Below are 14,075 nucleotides of genomic sequence, written 5' to 3' on the forward strand. Positions count from 1 at the left end.
AGACCTGATTAAGACCTTGATATGTCCATAAGATCAGGTTTGTTGTGTTGAAGTAGGACGGATTACCCTTGAGGATTTATGGCCTTTTACTGGTCATCCAGGGTCGAGGGTTTACCTGCATAATCTGACTGGAAGTGCATTTAAGTCCACAAGCTATTGTGATTATAATACAGTACGAGCTGGAAAGTAAGAAAGAAGAAAACTTGCTTCCCTATGCTCGTTATCCATAACTGGGTTCATTTTTCTTTTTTAGTTTATGCTCAGAGAGGAAATGCCTTGTTACATTTTTTAAGTGTCAGTAGCATTTAACAAGAGTATCAGACTATCTCATAATGAGGAGATAAATATGAATGGTAATCCTGGTTGTCTCCTCCTGACAAGGGGACGTTAGTTATAGGCCTTTACTGTTCCAAAAATACGTTCTGTGTGATTTAGAGCGTCTGCGTTGAGTTAGTGCAGAAGACGGAGGGAGACTCGAACAGAGGAAGAGGCGACGAGGAAGCGAGAGGCAGAGAGAATGACTAAGTGAGACACAACATGTCCAACTGCTCGCCGATCCCCGTAGGAATCCAAATCCTCTAATGGCCTGAATCCTGCATTTTTTCCTTCCTGGCTCACTGAGCAGTTATGAACTGTCAGAGCCACTGAGGGTATCACAGGGGACCCATTATGCCCGGCTCCTCTGTTCTCTCTACAGCCCCCAACAACATGCAGCGTGACTCACCTGAATCACATCGCTTCAGACAGGAGCAGATCACAGCTCCACACCAGGGTTTATCAATAAAGGTCATTGTTTCAAAGAGAAAGTACGAATGGTGCAAGTGAATAGAAACTAAATGTGTCTGTTTGGTTTAGAGCCCGAAACAATATCGATTATTGGACCTGAATTGTCAATGTCAGACTCTTATGACAAAGAAATTAAATTTAGGCCTGATAGTAACCATAAACTTTATTACTAATAACTATAAATAAAAACACAGCCATACTACTACACATAAAGAACTTAAATTGAGACTATAAACAGATTTTTGACCAATGGATTTCCATGACTTTTCCATGACTTTTTAATAACTTTAAACCAAATATCTACGACCAAACATTCTGTGAAATCTCGGTGTATATGTGAAAAAGTGACAAAACTAACAATGAGAATTCCAAGGCTTACAGTATACCTTAAATGACACAAACCCAAGTATGCCCGCTTATATTTTGAGCGTATTTCTTTAAAAGCATACGAGTTATTTAAAACTCAGCGTAAATTAACGACATGAAAATATGAATATAACAAATTTCCATGACTTTTCCAAAACTTTAGGCATTTAATTTTTTTCCATGACTTTTCCAGGCCTGGAAAAACACATTTTAAAATTCCATGACTTTTCAATGTTTTTCATGACCGTAGGAACCCTGATAATATGAAATTCTGTGGAGTAATAATAAGCAGGAAGATCAATCACATCAAACCAACCACAGAGTTCATTTCCAAGCTGCATCATTAAATAACAAGACTGTGTTCACACCGCCTGATGCGTCCAACGGGCAGAGGAGGCCGAGATGAAAACAAGTCTAATGTGTGAAAGTCCGACGGGAGAGTAACACGGTGACAAAGCTTTGGAGGAATGACAAAAGAGGGAAGTAAATGAATCACAAGTAAACCTCACTGGTGACAGTAAGGAAGAGGAAATGCATGAATCAATAAAAGGCGGTTTGGTCGAGGACATTGAGCTCTTGCGTAAACTTTTCAGAAAGGGCGATAAGTCGCGTTACAAACTCCAATCACTTTAACACCATCAATTCATACGAGCACCAACATATGAAGATTAGGAGTCAAGGCTTAGAGGATGAAGTGGAAAAAAACATTTTTAAATAAACCTTTACAGCTTAACCAATTTCATTTCATTTGGGTTTATTTTTGGTTCCGTAAATCATTACCTAAATGTGAAATTATTAAGACAATAAGACGCTACAAATGATTTTACTGTACAGTTATTGTTCATCACACAATTGTAGCAGATAAACAATATTCCGGTGAAGGGCTTGTTGTTTGATTATGAAAATAGCATATGGACTCTCTGTTCTCCAGCTGCACTGCAGTCAAATCCCACAGGAGGTTTGAATCTGCCGAAGGGCCCAGATGCTGCCGTTCTTTACCATATAATATCAGTTGTCGGTCAAATGAAGTGTGAAGAAGGTGAATACCCGGGGACTATACTTTTAAAGCTGAACAAACAGAAATGAGTGGAGCGTGTGTCTATTTGTGGAACACTGCGGTTGTGACCAAGAGTTAGTCCCCAGAGGTTTGACTGGAGCCGAAACTAGAGGAGGAGGGAGCCCAATTTATTATAAGACATTCAAATTTATTTATAATTTTAAATCATGTGTATATCTGAGGATTTTTGACTGATGTCATGTCACTGACATATTCACATTGTACAGTTGAGACTAAAGAATAGCACTCCTCACTTACTAGATTATCTGACACCTTTAAACAAACCTATTCTACTGTATACCACTGCTTCCTGGATTTGCATGAGTGATGATCAAAACAGTCAAAAGAGACATTGAGACACATAATGTCCATAAATTCCAGAAAGTCCCTCTTCTCACTTTCCCTACGCTCGAAATGAAACCGATGGTGTCAGTATTTCACTTACTCACCAAAAATGTACTTAACCAGAGGGGGGGAAAGTTCCTGTTTCTACATCATCAGCTTTTAATGTACTGGCTCTAGGCTTTTTGAACAATCCTCTCATGTTCTCAAATATTGATCGAGCCATTACCCAGTTACAGTATTCATTTGTTGATACAGTAACATTATTTAGAGCCTTTACACAGTTTTGATGGTTTATTAGCTTGCATGCTTATGGCCTATGAACCACAGGAGCATCCCGGATATCGTCTCTGACCCTGAGGCCAGTGCTAGGTTTCTTTTTACTGCTGTGGATGGAAGAGGGGGAAACACCATCACTGATCTCTCACCTCCAAATATTACATTTTAAAAGAAGAATGATGGATTTCCTCTTTTCTAACTCTGTCCTTCACGTTAGCTTTAACCATGATCGTCCAACCCTCTACTTTCCAAAACATTTTCCGGACGCTGTGAATGAAACAGGACTTTGAATGTCAACCAGCAAGCTGAGCAAAAATTGCATTTTCGAATCATTATCAGTAGTATTTCTCATTTCCCAGCTCTCTGACTAAAAACACCCACATATAATCCTTAACCAGGGTTATGAACCACTGACCCGCACTGGGAAGGCAAAGCCAATGGGATATTGGAGATTGTAACAGTTTTTAAATTAAACTCTATTGGGACGTAAAGAAACCTATGCCTGTCCTTTACTCAGGTTGAGACTGAGGCTTGCAAATGGTTCAACAGTATTTTATCTTTTGTTCGTCTTTGCCCTTAAAACTGGATAATTCTCCTGTCTGTTTGCAAACCTCAATGGTTTATGACAGATTAACTGGCAGAATTCATCCGGGTAAAAAGCCTAATGCATGAATGACATTTTTTCCCGATTAATCTATTATTTTTCTCCGAGGTCAGACTTCTGAGCACTCACACAACATTAATGTCGGGTCAACGCTGCCAGTGCTGAAAATGATCCGATTCAGATTCTGATCAGAAAAACCATCACGTCACAGTTCAGACTAAAAGAGGAGAGAGAGCGAGAGAGCAAGAGAGCAGGCCTCCATGTTGAGACGGTTTCAGAACTCTCTGGCTGTCTCTTAGATGCCAGTTACATAAATCAGCGTTTCAAAATTGTCATTGTTGAAAGAGCAGCTTCACTGAGCCTCATCCGTGAAACCTCTGAAGGCTGAAGAGAGTGATGCCAGACAAAGTTAAAGCACAGGGAATAATACCGGAAAAGAAAACCAGCCCTGTTTAATTCAATTTTGATCCAATCGACTCAGAGTAGTGGAAAAGTTTACATGGACTGATTAAAGGAATAATCAAATTGAGACACGTGGAATATTCCAGCCTTATTAACATTATGTAGACAGTAAGAAAGTTGTTATAGTGCTACAAGTGTTTTTCAATATTTCCATGATTCAGTATATATTAATTATGAATGAGAAATAGAATAACTGTTAGTTCAAGCTTCCAGAATAACATTGGCCTCAGGTTGTGATTTCCTCTGACAGCTTTCCTGTTCATAAAGTAAACAAGAACAAGTTTGTCATTGAGATCGGATTACAGAGAGGGAGAGGGCCTCTGTAAACTGTTTAAGAAACATTTTCTCATGGTTGACCATTGCATGGAAAGTCTAATTAAATATTAAAATACTTAGTGTGCAGGAAATGGGAGCGGTTATGGGAGCGGTTATCCAAAGAAACCAAATTTAAAACACTAATATGACAATGAACACCGTGTGACTTCCAGCTGTGACTAACACTTGCTGGTAATTGTTTTATTTTTTTCAAGAAACGATAAAAGAAATTTGACCCGTAAAGAATCTGAAAAACAGTGAAAAGCTCTCATCACTATTCCTAGAACACAATTTAATATCACCACAAGTTTAGTCTAAAACTATAAACAGGTTATTATAATGTTACGACACAGAAAACAGCAATTATACACATTTAGAAGCTGGAAACATTAAAAATATCTTTTCTTCCTTTTGCAGCTCCAGTTTTCTGCAATTACCATTGAAGTCTTCAGTATCAGCATACTTACAGTGTGGATTATGTTAATTATGCATCAGCACATTAGAACAGCTAAACCCTGTTAAAACCTTGAACACACAATCTGGGCCCGACGGTCGGCCTTGTGGTTCCACTCAACGGAGACACTTCTTAAATGTCTTTCTATTGAGATCTGACTAGCAGCCTCGATTCTGGGATTTTAAATACATCCCAGTGGTGTTGAGACATAATTATTTATAATTAAACCCATCGTTAAATGTTTAAATATGTATTCTGCCTTGTGTGCCCCACTGATTATTACAGTGACACATTAACACAACTCATCATACGAGCGCTCAAACCACTTCTGCCATTAACATGGCACGAGCGTAATCACTGCCAAGTCATTGGAGCTACCCCTCGCAATAAATGGGTGAGGCATGTAGCACTTGTGTAAATCAGTGACACCTGAGCTGATGCATGAATAGGCAACGATTCAAGTAAGTGACTGAGTGCAACTGGGAGTCGCCCTGAACACATAGAACCTCAGCCAGTGACTGGGAGGCGGAGGTGGTGGCAGGACCTTGTATCAAGGACGGCTGTCGAAAGATCTTTATTAAATTAGCCCATCGACTGCCGGTGGCATTGGATTGTGCAACGGGATTCCGTGCAAGTGAGCTGCATCGCTCCAACACATATTCAGCTAGTTCCTCTCTGTGGGGACAAAGGAAAAGAAAAAAGAAAAAGCACCAGGGCTGAACCACAATCCGTTTTCAGACTCCGGCTAAATGATGAAGGAAAGTCAGTCCTAACACTCCGGTGGCAGTTTGTAGAATCATGAATAATTAATTTGACATTGTGAAACAATATCAACAACATTTACATCACCACACTGTTTAACATAAAGTGTTATCCCCCCCCCCCCCCTCTTCAGGGACAGGAGAAGGTGTAGTTCCATAATCCAGGGGAGTTCACTGAAGATGGAATCCAGTGCGGAAGTAATTCAAGTTATAGTTTTCTTGCCTCAGGCATCATCAACAGTAATTTTAAGAGAAATTATTATTACCCAGTTTATTTCCCTTTCTTCGGTTCTATTGTACACAATCGCACTAAAGGTAAAAAACACATGGACACATATTGTAGTATAAACAACTAGTTATTAACCGCATATAAATCAGATTACAGAGGGGAAACATTTGTGATGACATTTAAACTGTTAAACTGATGTGAATGACAATATAAAATATTTTTACCACGACACTTTGTCTCAAGGAAAGCCTTCCCTAAAAAGCTTGCATTTCAATATACACTCACTGAGCACATTATTAGGAACCACTGTACATCGGCTTATTCATGCAATTGCCCAATCAGCCAATCATGTGGACGCAGTGCAAGTCATCCTTTTACCGTCGTGACCATCTTCTGTCCAGAATCCAAATTCACCATGCCACAGAGTCACTGGTTTCCTCCTGGCAGTGAGCTCAGTTTACTTTCCCACTCAACACATCTGAATCTAACTGAACTGGAAAGAGCTGCAGCACCAACCAGCAGCTGCTCTCTCTTTCAGAAACGAAGTGATATAGTGTGATACAACGTAATGTATGAACTCCACAGGCCGGCTGGTCCACCATAATTACTGCCATATTGTTTTTCCCTTTTAACAGGGTTATATCACCAGCTGAGATTGTTTTCCTCTCCTGCCAGAGCTGTGAAATAAGAGCTATTAACGAAGCAGTGAAAAGAGCCCTCTGCACTGAAGAAGAGGAACCGAGGTGAGAAGTGAGCTGGGAAGTGAAGTGGACCCAGGGGTTTATTATTTCTCCTGCCACTGGTAACACTCACATAACATGTTTACAATGTAATCATTGCTTAGACCACGTATGTGCTTTGTCCAATGATGCACTGATTAATCTATTTCAGTCCTAATACCGAAAAGGACACTTGGGCTGTGGGTGTCAACTGGTAACATGTACTGGTGTGCTACATGTTTAATGATCTCTATGCCTCAGCCCTGTGGGAGGGACTGGGGGATTGAATTGAATCGATCAGCTCTATAGTCGTCAATACCTGTGATAGCCATGGGGGGCGGTATCGGTTCATTGCCCCCCAACCATTAGTAACATAAATTACTATAGTAGACAGAAACATGAAATTAAAACCTATTTGAGAGCTTTTTATTCCACATCACTGCCTCTCGCTGAAACAACGAGCCCACCTGTCGACATTTTCTGTTTGGATTCATTGTTAAATGTTGATTTGCTTCTTGTTTTAAATGTTAACACACATTTGGACAGACAACGCCAAAGGTTAAGACTTTACTATGGTGTCTATCACGTGTTTCTGACTGCTTCAGAGGCTAAGAGGTTGTTAGTGACCCTGTAACAGAGTGTTATCAGGTCTTTCTACCTCTGACTTGCTGTGAGAACCTGTCAGACATGTCTCTCACCCTGAGCCTTGGCAAAGGGGTCAACAGTAATGGCATATGTCTGAATCTTCTACGACTATTCCCCAGATCTTAAAGCGACATACACACATCTACTGCATGTGGTCTTAACGGGTTAAACTAGCTCACTTGGTATATTTAGAACACGAAAGGCTATAATTCAAACTACAAAGCGGGGCTCATAAGTCTGGCCGGGCTGCACCAATCTCTAAACGTGGTGTGTTGATACAAGAACAAAGATGATGTTATGTGATTTTTCTTCCCCATTCAAATAAGTGCAGGGGCAGTTCATCAGACTCCGATGTTCAAGTAGACTTATTCTACAAACGAACAAACCTCCTTAGTGGAAGTTACGATTTCTGGTAAGAAAGAAAGAAGTGAAGTGCAGCTCCACCCAGTTCGGTTCATCCAGCCCCGTGTAGGAGGCTGGCAGACGCTGGCAGTTCAGGCTTTCACACAGAGGAAGTGGTCATACAGTATGTTGTGGTTAACTCTAAAAAGACGTTAAGTTAAGATGTTTTTTCAAAGAATCACAACAGCCATAAATAATCATCCAACCACTCCTAGAGCATAACACTCGTTTGAATCCCTATGCTCAAAAAAAAAAAAGGGTTTTCACAGAAGAGAGCTTGTGTTTTTGTATAAGAGGCAGAGTTACTGGCAATATTTTTTACACAATGGTCAAAAAATATATACTGAGCATGTGAATTGAGGGTTCTATCACTGAGAGAAGTTTCAATGGGAATATTTGTGCCATTATTTGAAGGATGAGTGGGAGGCTGAGAGAAGATCTAGAGTGGAGCATCAATTTAAGCTCAGCATTAAGCAACCATTAAAATAAGAGCTCTGCCGAGCTGATATATTAGTCACTAGATTGTGCACGTGCAGTTTTAGGAGAAAGGTTAGTTATTAGATTCATGTCCTATCACCGCACGCATGCATACAAGCACCCACACCACAAGTTCGACAGAAACCTTCACGGAAGTCACGCTGCAGTTTAACGCTGAGTGTTATAGTTGTTACTATGAGAATGTGGTTGGTGTTGTTCCAACCACATCCTCCCGACACTTGAGAAGCTGTTTAACAAGAACCGAGCACGCTGACTGACTTGTGTGGAACAGGCTGCCTTGTTATTACTGCTCCTGCCCTTCAACAACCTCCATCTCAGGGCAATATTCCATCAGTCATGGTTGTCATAGGCAAAAACAACTGCCCTCAGGAAAAATATTGGAATGAAGTCAAGGGCTGATTTCCACGATAAGCTTCAGACAGGAACTTCTGAGCTGTTCCTTCACAAGTAAAGAAAAGTTTGTGATCGTGACGTCGTATTTTCACTCTACCAAAATCCAAAGGTGCTTAAATACTAAGTCTTTTCCGCGTATGACCAGATTTGAAAAATAACCTCTCGCAAGAGAAGTTGCAAGCTATGAATTATGGAACGATAAAATCTTCAGCACTTCCTGTTTTAAGCCGCTCCCTGGCATAAGTGTCTCTTGATGGAAACTTAACATGAAATTCATTTTTGGCTCCAACTTAGCAGAAGTCATCCTCTCTGCTGTGACTCACTGGCCGTTCATCCCTCTGTGTGTTGTGCTGCTAAGCGAGCGCCGCCAAATCATTTCGAACTGACCCCGATTGTGCGTTTCATCTGCCTCTTCATGAAGGCTCTCATTATGTTGTCTGAGGTGGTGCTCGCTGAACCCAGGTCACTGAGCATTTCAGGACGGTTTCTCATACGGTCGGGTACACTGGCACTGGAACCACCCTGTGGAAACCTCTATTCAATGTTGTGCTTCCCATTAATTAACCGAGACTGTGGCGCCCCGCCATTGTTTAATTTGTCCCGCCACAGTTTCTTAATGAGCCAAAAATATTGAACACTTCTCACAATAACATGAAAGATCTGTTTTGCCCTGTTGTTTCCTTGTGGAACGCCCTTTTCCCCCTGTCTCTCTCTCTTTGGAGCACATTGACCCATCTGTTAGTTCGCTGGTCAACATCCATTAAGTTTTTACCACCTTGAAAACAACAAATCATCATCATCCTCATTGGTCATCTCTCTTCTTGTCATGGGACTCCACTACTTATCTATACAACTCTGACAGATTCAGTTTGAACCTGCAGCTTCAGACAAAGTATTGATAAGTAGTATTTGACAAATTAAGAGTAGTTTTATTTGATAAACGTGGGGCACTACTATGGATACACATAAAAATTAACAACACTGTGTGGCCGTTGGGCAAGTTATGTAATCTGGGTAAGGCAGTCTACCTCAGGGACTTTACACCTGCCCTCAATGTGCAGTGGGCAGGCATGATAGTGTGTGTGTTCACAGGGTAATCACCCCAACAACTACCATCATTAATGAATCAAATTCTATGGGAAATATCAGTTCACAAAATCAGACTTAAAGAGTAATGTGAGGCTTCATACGTATTTAACAATAAGCTTTGGGTTGAATCCAAAATGAAAAAACAAACTATTGATGATCTTATAAACTTCTGAATGTGCCATTAGAGCCGTAGTGCACAGGACTGGACATCCTTCCAGAATAAAAGTGACTCAAATGGCCTGGGAACTGAGACGGGTCCCTGTGTACCGAGACATTACTTCAACGTTTACAAGGCAGAATGTCAATATTATCCCCATCAGTCTCCCGGCAGATGGCACATCAGAGATCAACACCCACAATGTGCCAAGAATGTGTTGTCTGCAAGAACCTGGCAGCGGAGAGGTGAGCCGCTGAGCCCCGACCACAGCTGGAGAGTCCACCTCAAGCCGAGGAGTCTCACCGAGGCATCAAATCACAGACCTAATTGTAGCATCGATTTTTCTTTACACGTGATCATAAATTATAAAGCCAACAATTTCCCTCCAACACGCCAGAAACCATTTAAAAATTGTTTTCTGACCTAAGCTGTTAAACTAACTCATGCATAAATCTATTTGTCCCTTGAGGGAATCAAGTCGCTGACCCTCAACTGATTTACTGACCGCTAAAAGCCGAAATGTAAACACCTAAACAACAGGCATGCTTCATCTCTTTCAGGAAACACTTTGGTTCCAGGCTATGATCTCGTTCTGTAGCTGTCGAGTACAGTTCATATATCAACAATAATGACATTGTAAAGAATAATGATTCCAGTGTTCAGTCGAGCCAAGTAACTCCCCCCTTCATCACCTTCACACTTGTTCCTTTACCGTCTCGTGACTGACGTTATGACAGCTGCTGCAGCAGAGCCACGACTTCCAGAAGAAGAAAAACGCTGACATTAGCTCCAGAGAAACGCCTCGGAGGCTTTCAACACACTGTAGATTACTGCAACGTGATGATGAGGTGTCGTGACCTCCCCTGCCCCTTCAGCACAGCGTCAACCACAAGGCCGGGGAGACAAGTTGACTAAAAACACAGCTTAAGGCTTATTCCTTCTGAGACTAAACAGTTAGAGATGGTAATCAGCGAAAGGCATGTTGTTAGCATGTTCCTCTCAAACATGTTTGCATGTCCGTGTGATAAGAGCAGCCAAGGATCAGCCCCTGGTGCAGGATTAGACTTCAGTGGTTTCCTCTGACCGCAGGGACACCAGCGTTTCTTCTACAGCGATGGCAGATATTCTGCTGTGCTACTGAAACACCACATTCACATATAGCTGACTACACCTAAACAAATGCAGACTCGGATAAATGTGTGTGTGTGTGTGTGTGTGTGTACGTGAGCTCAGCGTGAAAAACATTCAGGGGCCCTGCTTGCATTTTAATTACCAGCAGCCACCATCAGTCCAGGTTATCTGCTGCTGCACCGGCTCCACTGTAGACACTGCTGTTCACTTGGAGCACAGCCTCCTTCTGAATGAAGTACAACACTTTATTTATATGACACGTGCTGCCTTCACTGCCCTCTATAAAAACAGCCATACGCCATTCATTCAAACGAGTGCAGTCTCTTCCCCACACATTTATAAATCTGAATTTATTGAATCACCTTTAACACTGTCCCCTCGCTTCTGAATTAGTATGACGAGCATTACATGTTCAACCACATCCTTCTTCTGCATGTGAGAGTTTTGTTTGCATTATTTTTTGCTCCCACTGCTCATTCCTGTATTCCTCTGCTCGCAAGCACTTTAATTTCCCCTTCTGGGAACAATAAAGATCATCTTATCTTATTCCTCCACACAAACACACACACACACACACACATACACACACGTTAGGGCCAGATGATTGATGCTTCAGAATAAGGAGAAGCTCTGCTACACACATGCAATGCAAATTATTCAGACCCAGCACTGCAGGATGTGCTTCTCCATTTGCTGGCCTGTGTTAAGAAAAAAATACCTCTCCTACTTGACAATATTGTGTTGTTTTGCAGTGTAACTTCCAAATGCTGGGTTCAATTGCAGATGCATGGGGGGGGGGGGGGGGGGGACTTCAACTTCCAGGCTTACCTTGATAATGCTGCTCCTGCGTGGTATCTCGTGTTTGGCATCCGCCGGTCCCACGGAGGTGTTGGCTGCCTCCAGCCCGGCTTGGCAGGCACCAGGTGAACCGACCATATTGTCCGATATCCCACAGTCTCCATTCAGGATGGACACTTCGCAATGCGTCTTCCCGGCAGCAGCTGCCTCGTCCAGGGGCACGGCCGAGTCCCCGAGATGCAATGGAGGAAGCCTGCCGTCCTCCCCAAACTCCGCCATAGGCACTTCGATCACACACACACAGACACACACACACACTCAAGCTGCTGCTGGGTAGCAAACGCCTTGTGTGTTGCAGCCTCACACAGATTCGTTGCCTCGCAATACAAACGCTGCTGCGACCATCACGTCCCGGTGCTCATCTCCGGCAGGTTAGCGGAGGGGCGTCCTCCGTGCATGGTGATCTGTGGGGGGGAGAGAGAGAGTGAGAGACGGAGAGAGAGAGAGAGAGGGACAGAGAGAGAGACCACACATGATCAGGCACCACCACCTTACATATATATAAATAAATAAATATATAACAGGAGCTGCTGTTCTGTGCTGCAGGAGGCGTTTGGTGAAAATCACCGTAAATACAGCGAGATCAAAGCCATATGTTCAAAGACACATGTGTGCAGATGTTTAAGTTATTGTGTGGGTGTGTGTGTGTGTGTTGTTGTTTCTCCAGATCGTGTTCACACACACACAGTAGTAACAGTATCTCCTGCTCCGCGCTAATCACTGTCAGTTAATTAAAGATCAAACGAACAATGTCCTCCTTCATGCTTTGATCTCATCGAGGCTTCTTCTTCTTCTTCGTCTACCTTTGTTCCCTCCATGAGAAGGAGGCTCTTTCTTGTCGGGTTGTTGCAGCCGCAGCGTGAAGAGAGGAGACACGCCGCCGCTTGGTGTGGTGTGAGCCGAGCCGAGCCGAGAAGAGCCGAGCTAGTTAGCTGCCTAGGCTAAGCTAACCCCCCTCCGCCTCCTCTTCCTCCTCCTTCTCCTCCTCCTCCTCCTCCTCGCTAGCTAGCTGGGGGAAAGTTGGTCCTCCCCAGCCCCAACTCGAAGGTCCGGTGTCGTTGGCCCCCGGTTCGAGAGTGAAGCGGAGGTTTGTTAGTTCAGCTCGTTGCCATTGAGCGAACTCACTCGGGTGTGTGTCTGTGTGTGTGTGTGTGTGTCGCTCCGAGCTGAACACACTGTGCTGTCAATCAAACCTAATTATTTATTTTTACAGCCACACCGGGTCCCGCCCCCTGTTTCAGAGCACACACACCCACACACACACACACACTTCACTTCACTTTTTAAATCACTGCAGAAACGTGTTCATCTTACTTCCATGTGCACAGAGCAGCCTGGTCTGATAAACAGTTGTTAAACAGTAAACAGTTTATTTCCTAGTGTGTGTTTTGTGGTTGTTTGGGCGAGTCCCGTCTGCAGCCGTTTGGGTCCAGACCACAGAGAGTGCAGGTTGGACCAAGATTCAACGCCTGAAGGTTGCTCGTTTGACTACACAAATGTTAACACGAAAACACCACACAATGCAACTAGGAAGAAGGCAGATAAACCACACAAAGATCCACGAGAAAGGTACACACGAAAGACAAACTATACCAACATGCCTCTGCAAAAGTCATTTGGAAAATACACACACAACTGCACACAAGGCAACAAGAAACTACAAACATAACAGCATGGAAGTTAACAGGTAAATACACAACCAACTGCACAGACGTCAACAACAAAATACACACACACACAACTGCACCAAAGTGAGCAAGAAAAACCACATAGACAACTGCACACGTCGACAAGAAAATTGGATACAAAACACCACAAAGCAATGAACAAAGAAAAGACAAAATCACACAATCGTGAACATGAATATAGCTACTTGCACAAAAGTCAACGTGAGAAAAACATACACAACAGTGGAAAATCAACGAGTAAACGCTCACAAAGCACAACTTTAAAAAACAAACAAACGAACAAATTCAGCGAGTTAATACACAAAGAACTCAACAAAAATCATGCACAAAACAGCAGAAACACAAACCGGACCAACACATGAAACAGTGTAAAGCACAAACTATATCTACCTGATATTCATTTAGAAATATCTCTGAAGGTGTGGCACAAAAAGCTTTAATAGAAGAAGTTATTAAATATTAAAAGAGGCCAACTACTCAAGCAGCCTCATTTCTATAAACTCAGGAAACCTCCGGTGCCCTTGAGGATAAAAGAAAAGTCAGAGTGAAATATAAAAAGCTTGTCAGGGCCTTCATCAAGGTAGTTCCCACCCAATACGCAGGATTAAATGAAAATATTTGTTATCCTTGCTCTGTTTAAGGGTTGCATAAAATAAAAAAGAAAGCTGTGCTCATATTTTATATCAGTGCTCTGGATTATCAATACATCTGCCCTCGGTGTGAACTCTGTTCAGATGCCACACATGTCAGCCCTCAAGGACAGCAGTTGTCACATGACAAGTGCTTTTGAGTTTCTTCCTCTTTACGTGGAGGAGATGGCCTCATGGCCGCGGTGGAGCA

The 14,075-nt window shown here is 42.5% G+C and overlaps 1 protein-coding gene across 2 annotated transcripts in view; it reads right to left on the minus strand.

The window, feature by feature from the left end:
- The window catches only part of LOC128449072 (inactive phospholipase C-like protein 2), a 28,976-nt gene extending 16,236 nt beyond the window's left edge, over positions 1 to 12,740 (minus strand). The window contains exons 1-2 of one of the 2 annotated variants that reach the window (XM_053432075.1): positions 12,351 to 12,740; positions 11,518 to 11,951 (exon numbers count right to left, since the gene is read on the minus strand). In XM_053432075.1, coding sequence (XP_053288050.1) covers positions 11,518 to 11,766 — 249 coding nt within the window. In that variant the 5' untranslated portion in view covers positions 11,767 to 11,951; positions 12,351 to 12,740. Of the gene's footprint in view, positions 1 to 11,517; positions 11,952 to 12,295 lie in introns of both variants that reach the window. The other variant, XM_053432076.1, reaches the window with a different exon arrangement.
- Positions 12,741 to 14,075: the final 1,335 nt, after the last annotated feature.

The sequence above is a fragment of the Pleuronectes platessa genome, chromosome 10 (assembly GCF_947347685.1).
Source record: "Pleuronectes platessa chromosome 10, fPlePla1.1, whole genome shotgun sequence".
NCBI lineage: Eukaryota > Metazoa > Chordata > Actinopteri > Pleuronectiformes > Pleuronectidae > Pleuronectes > Pleuronectes platessa.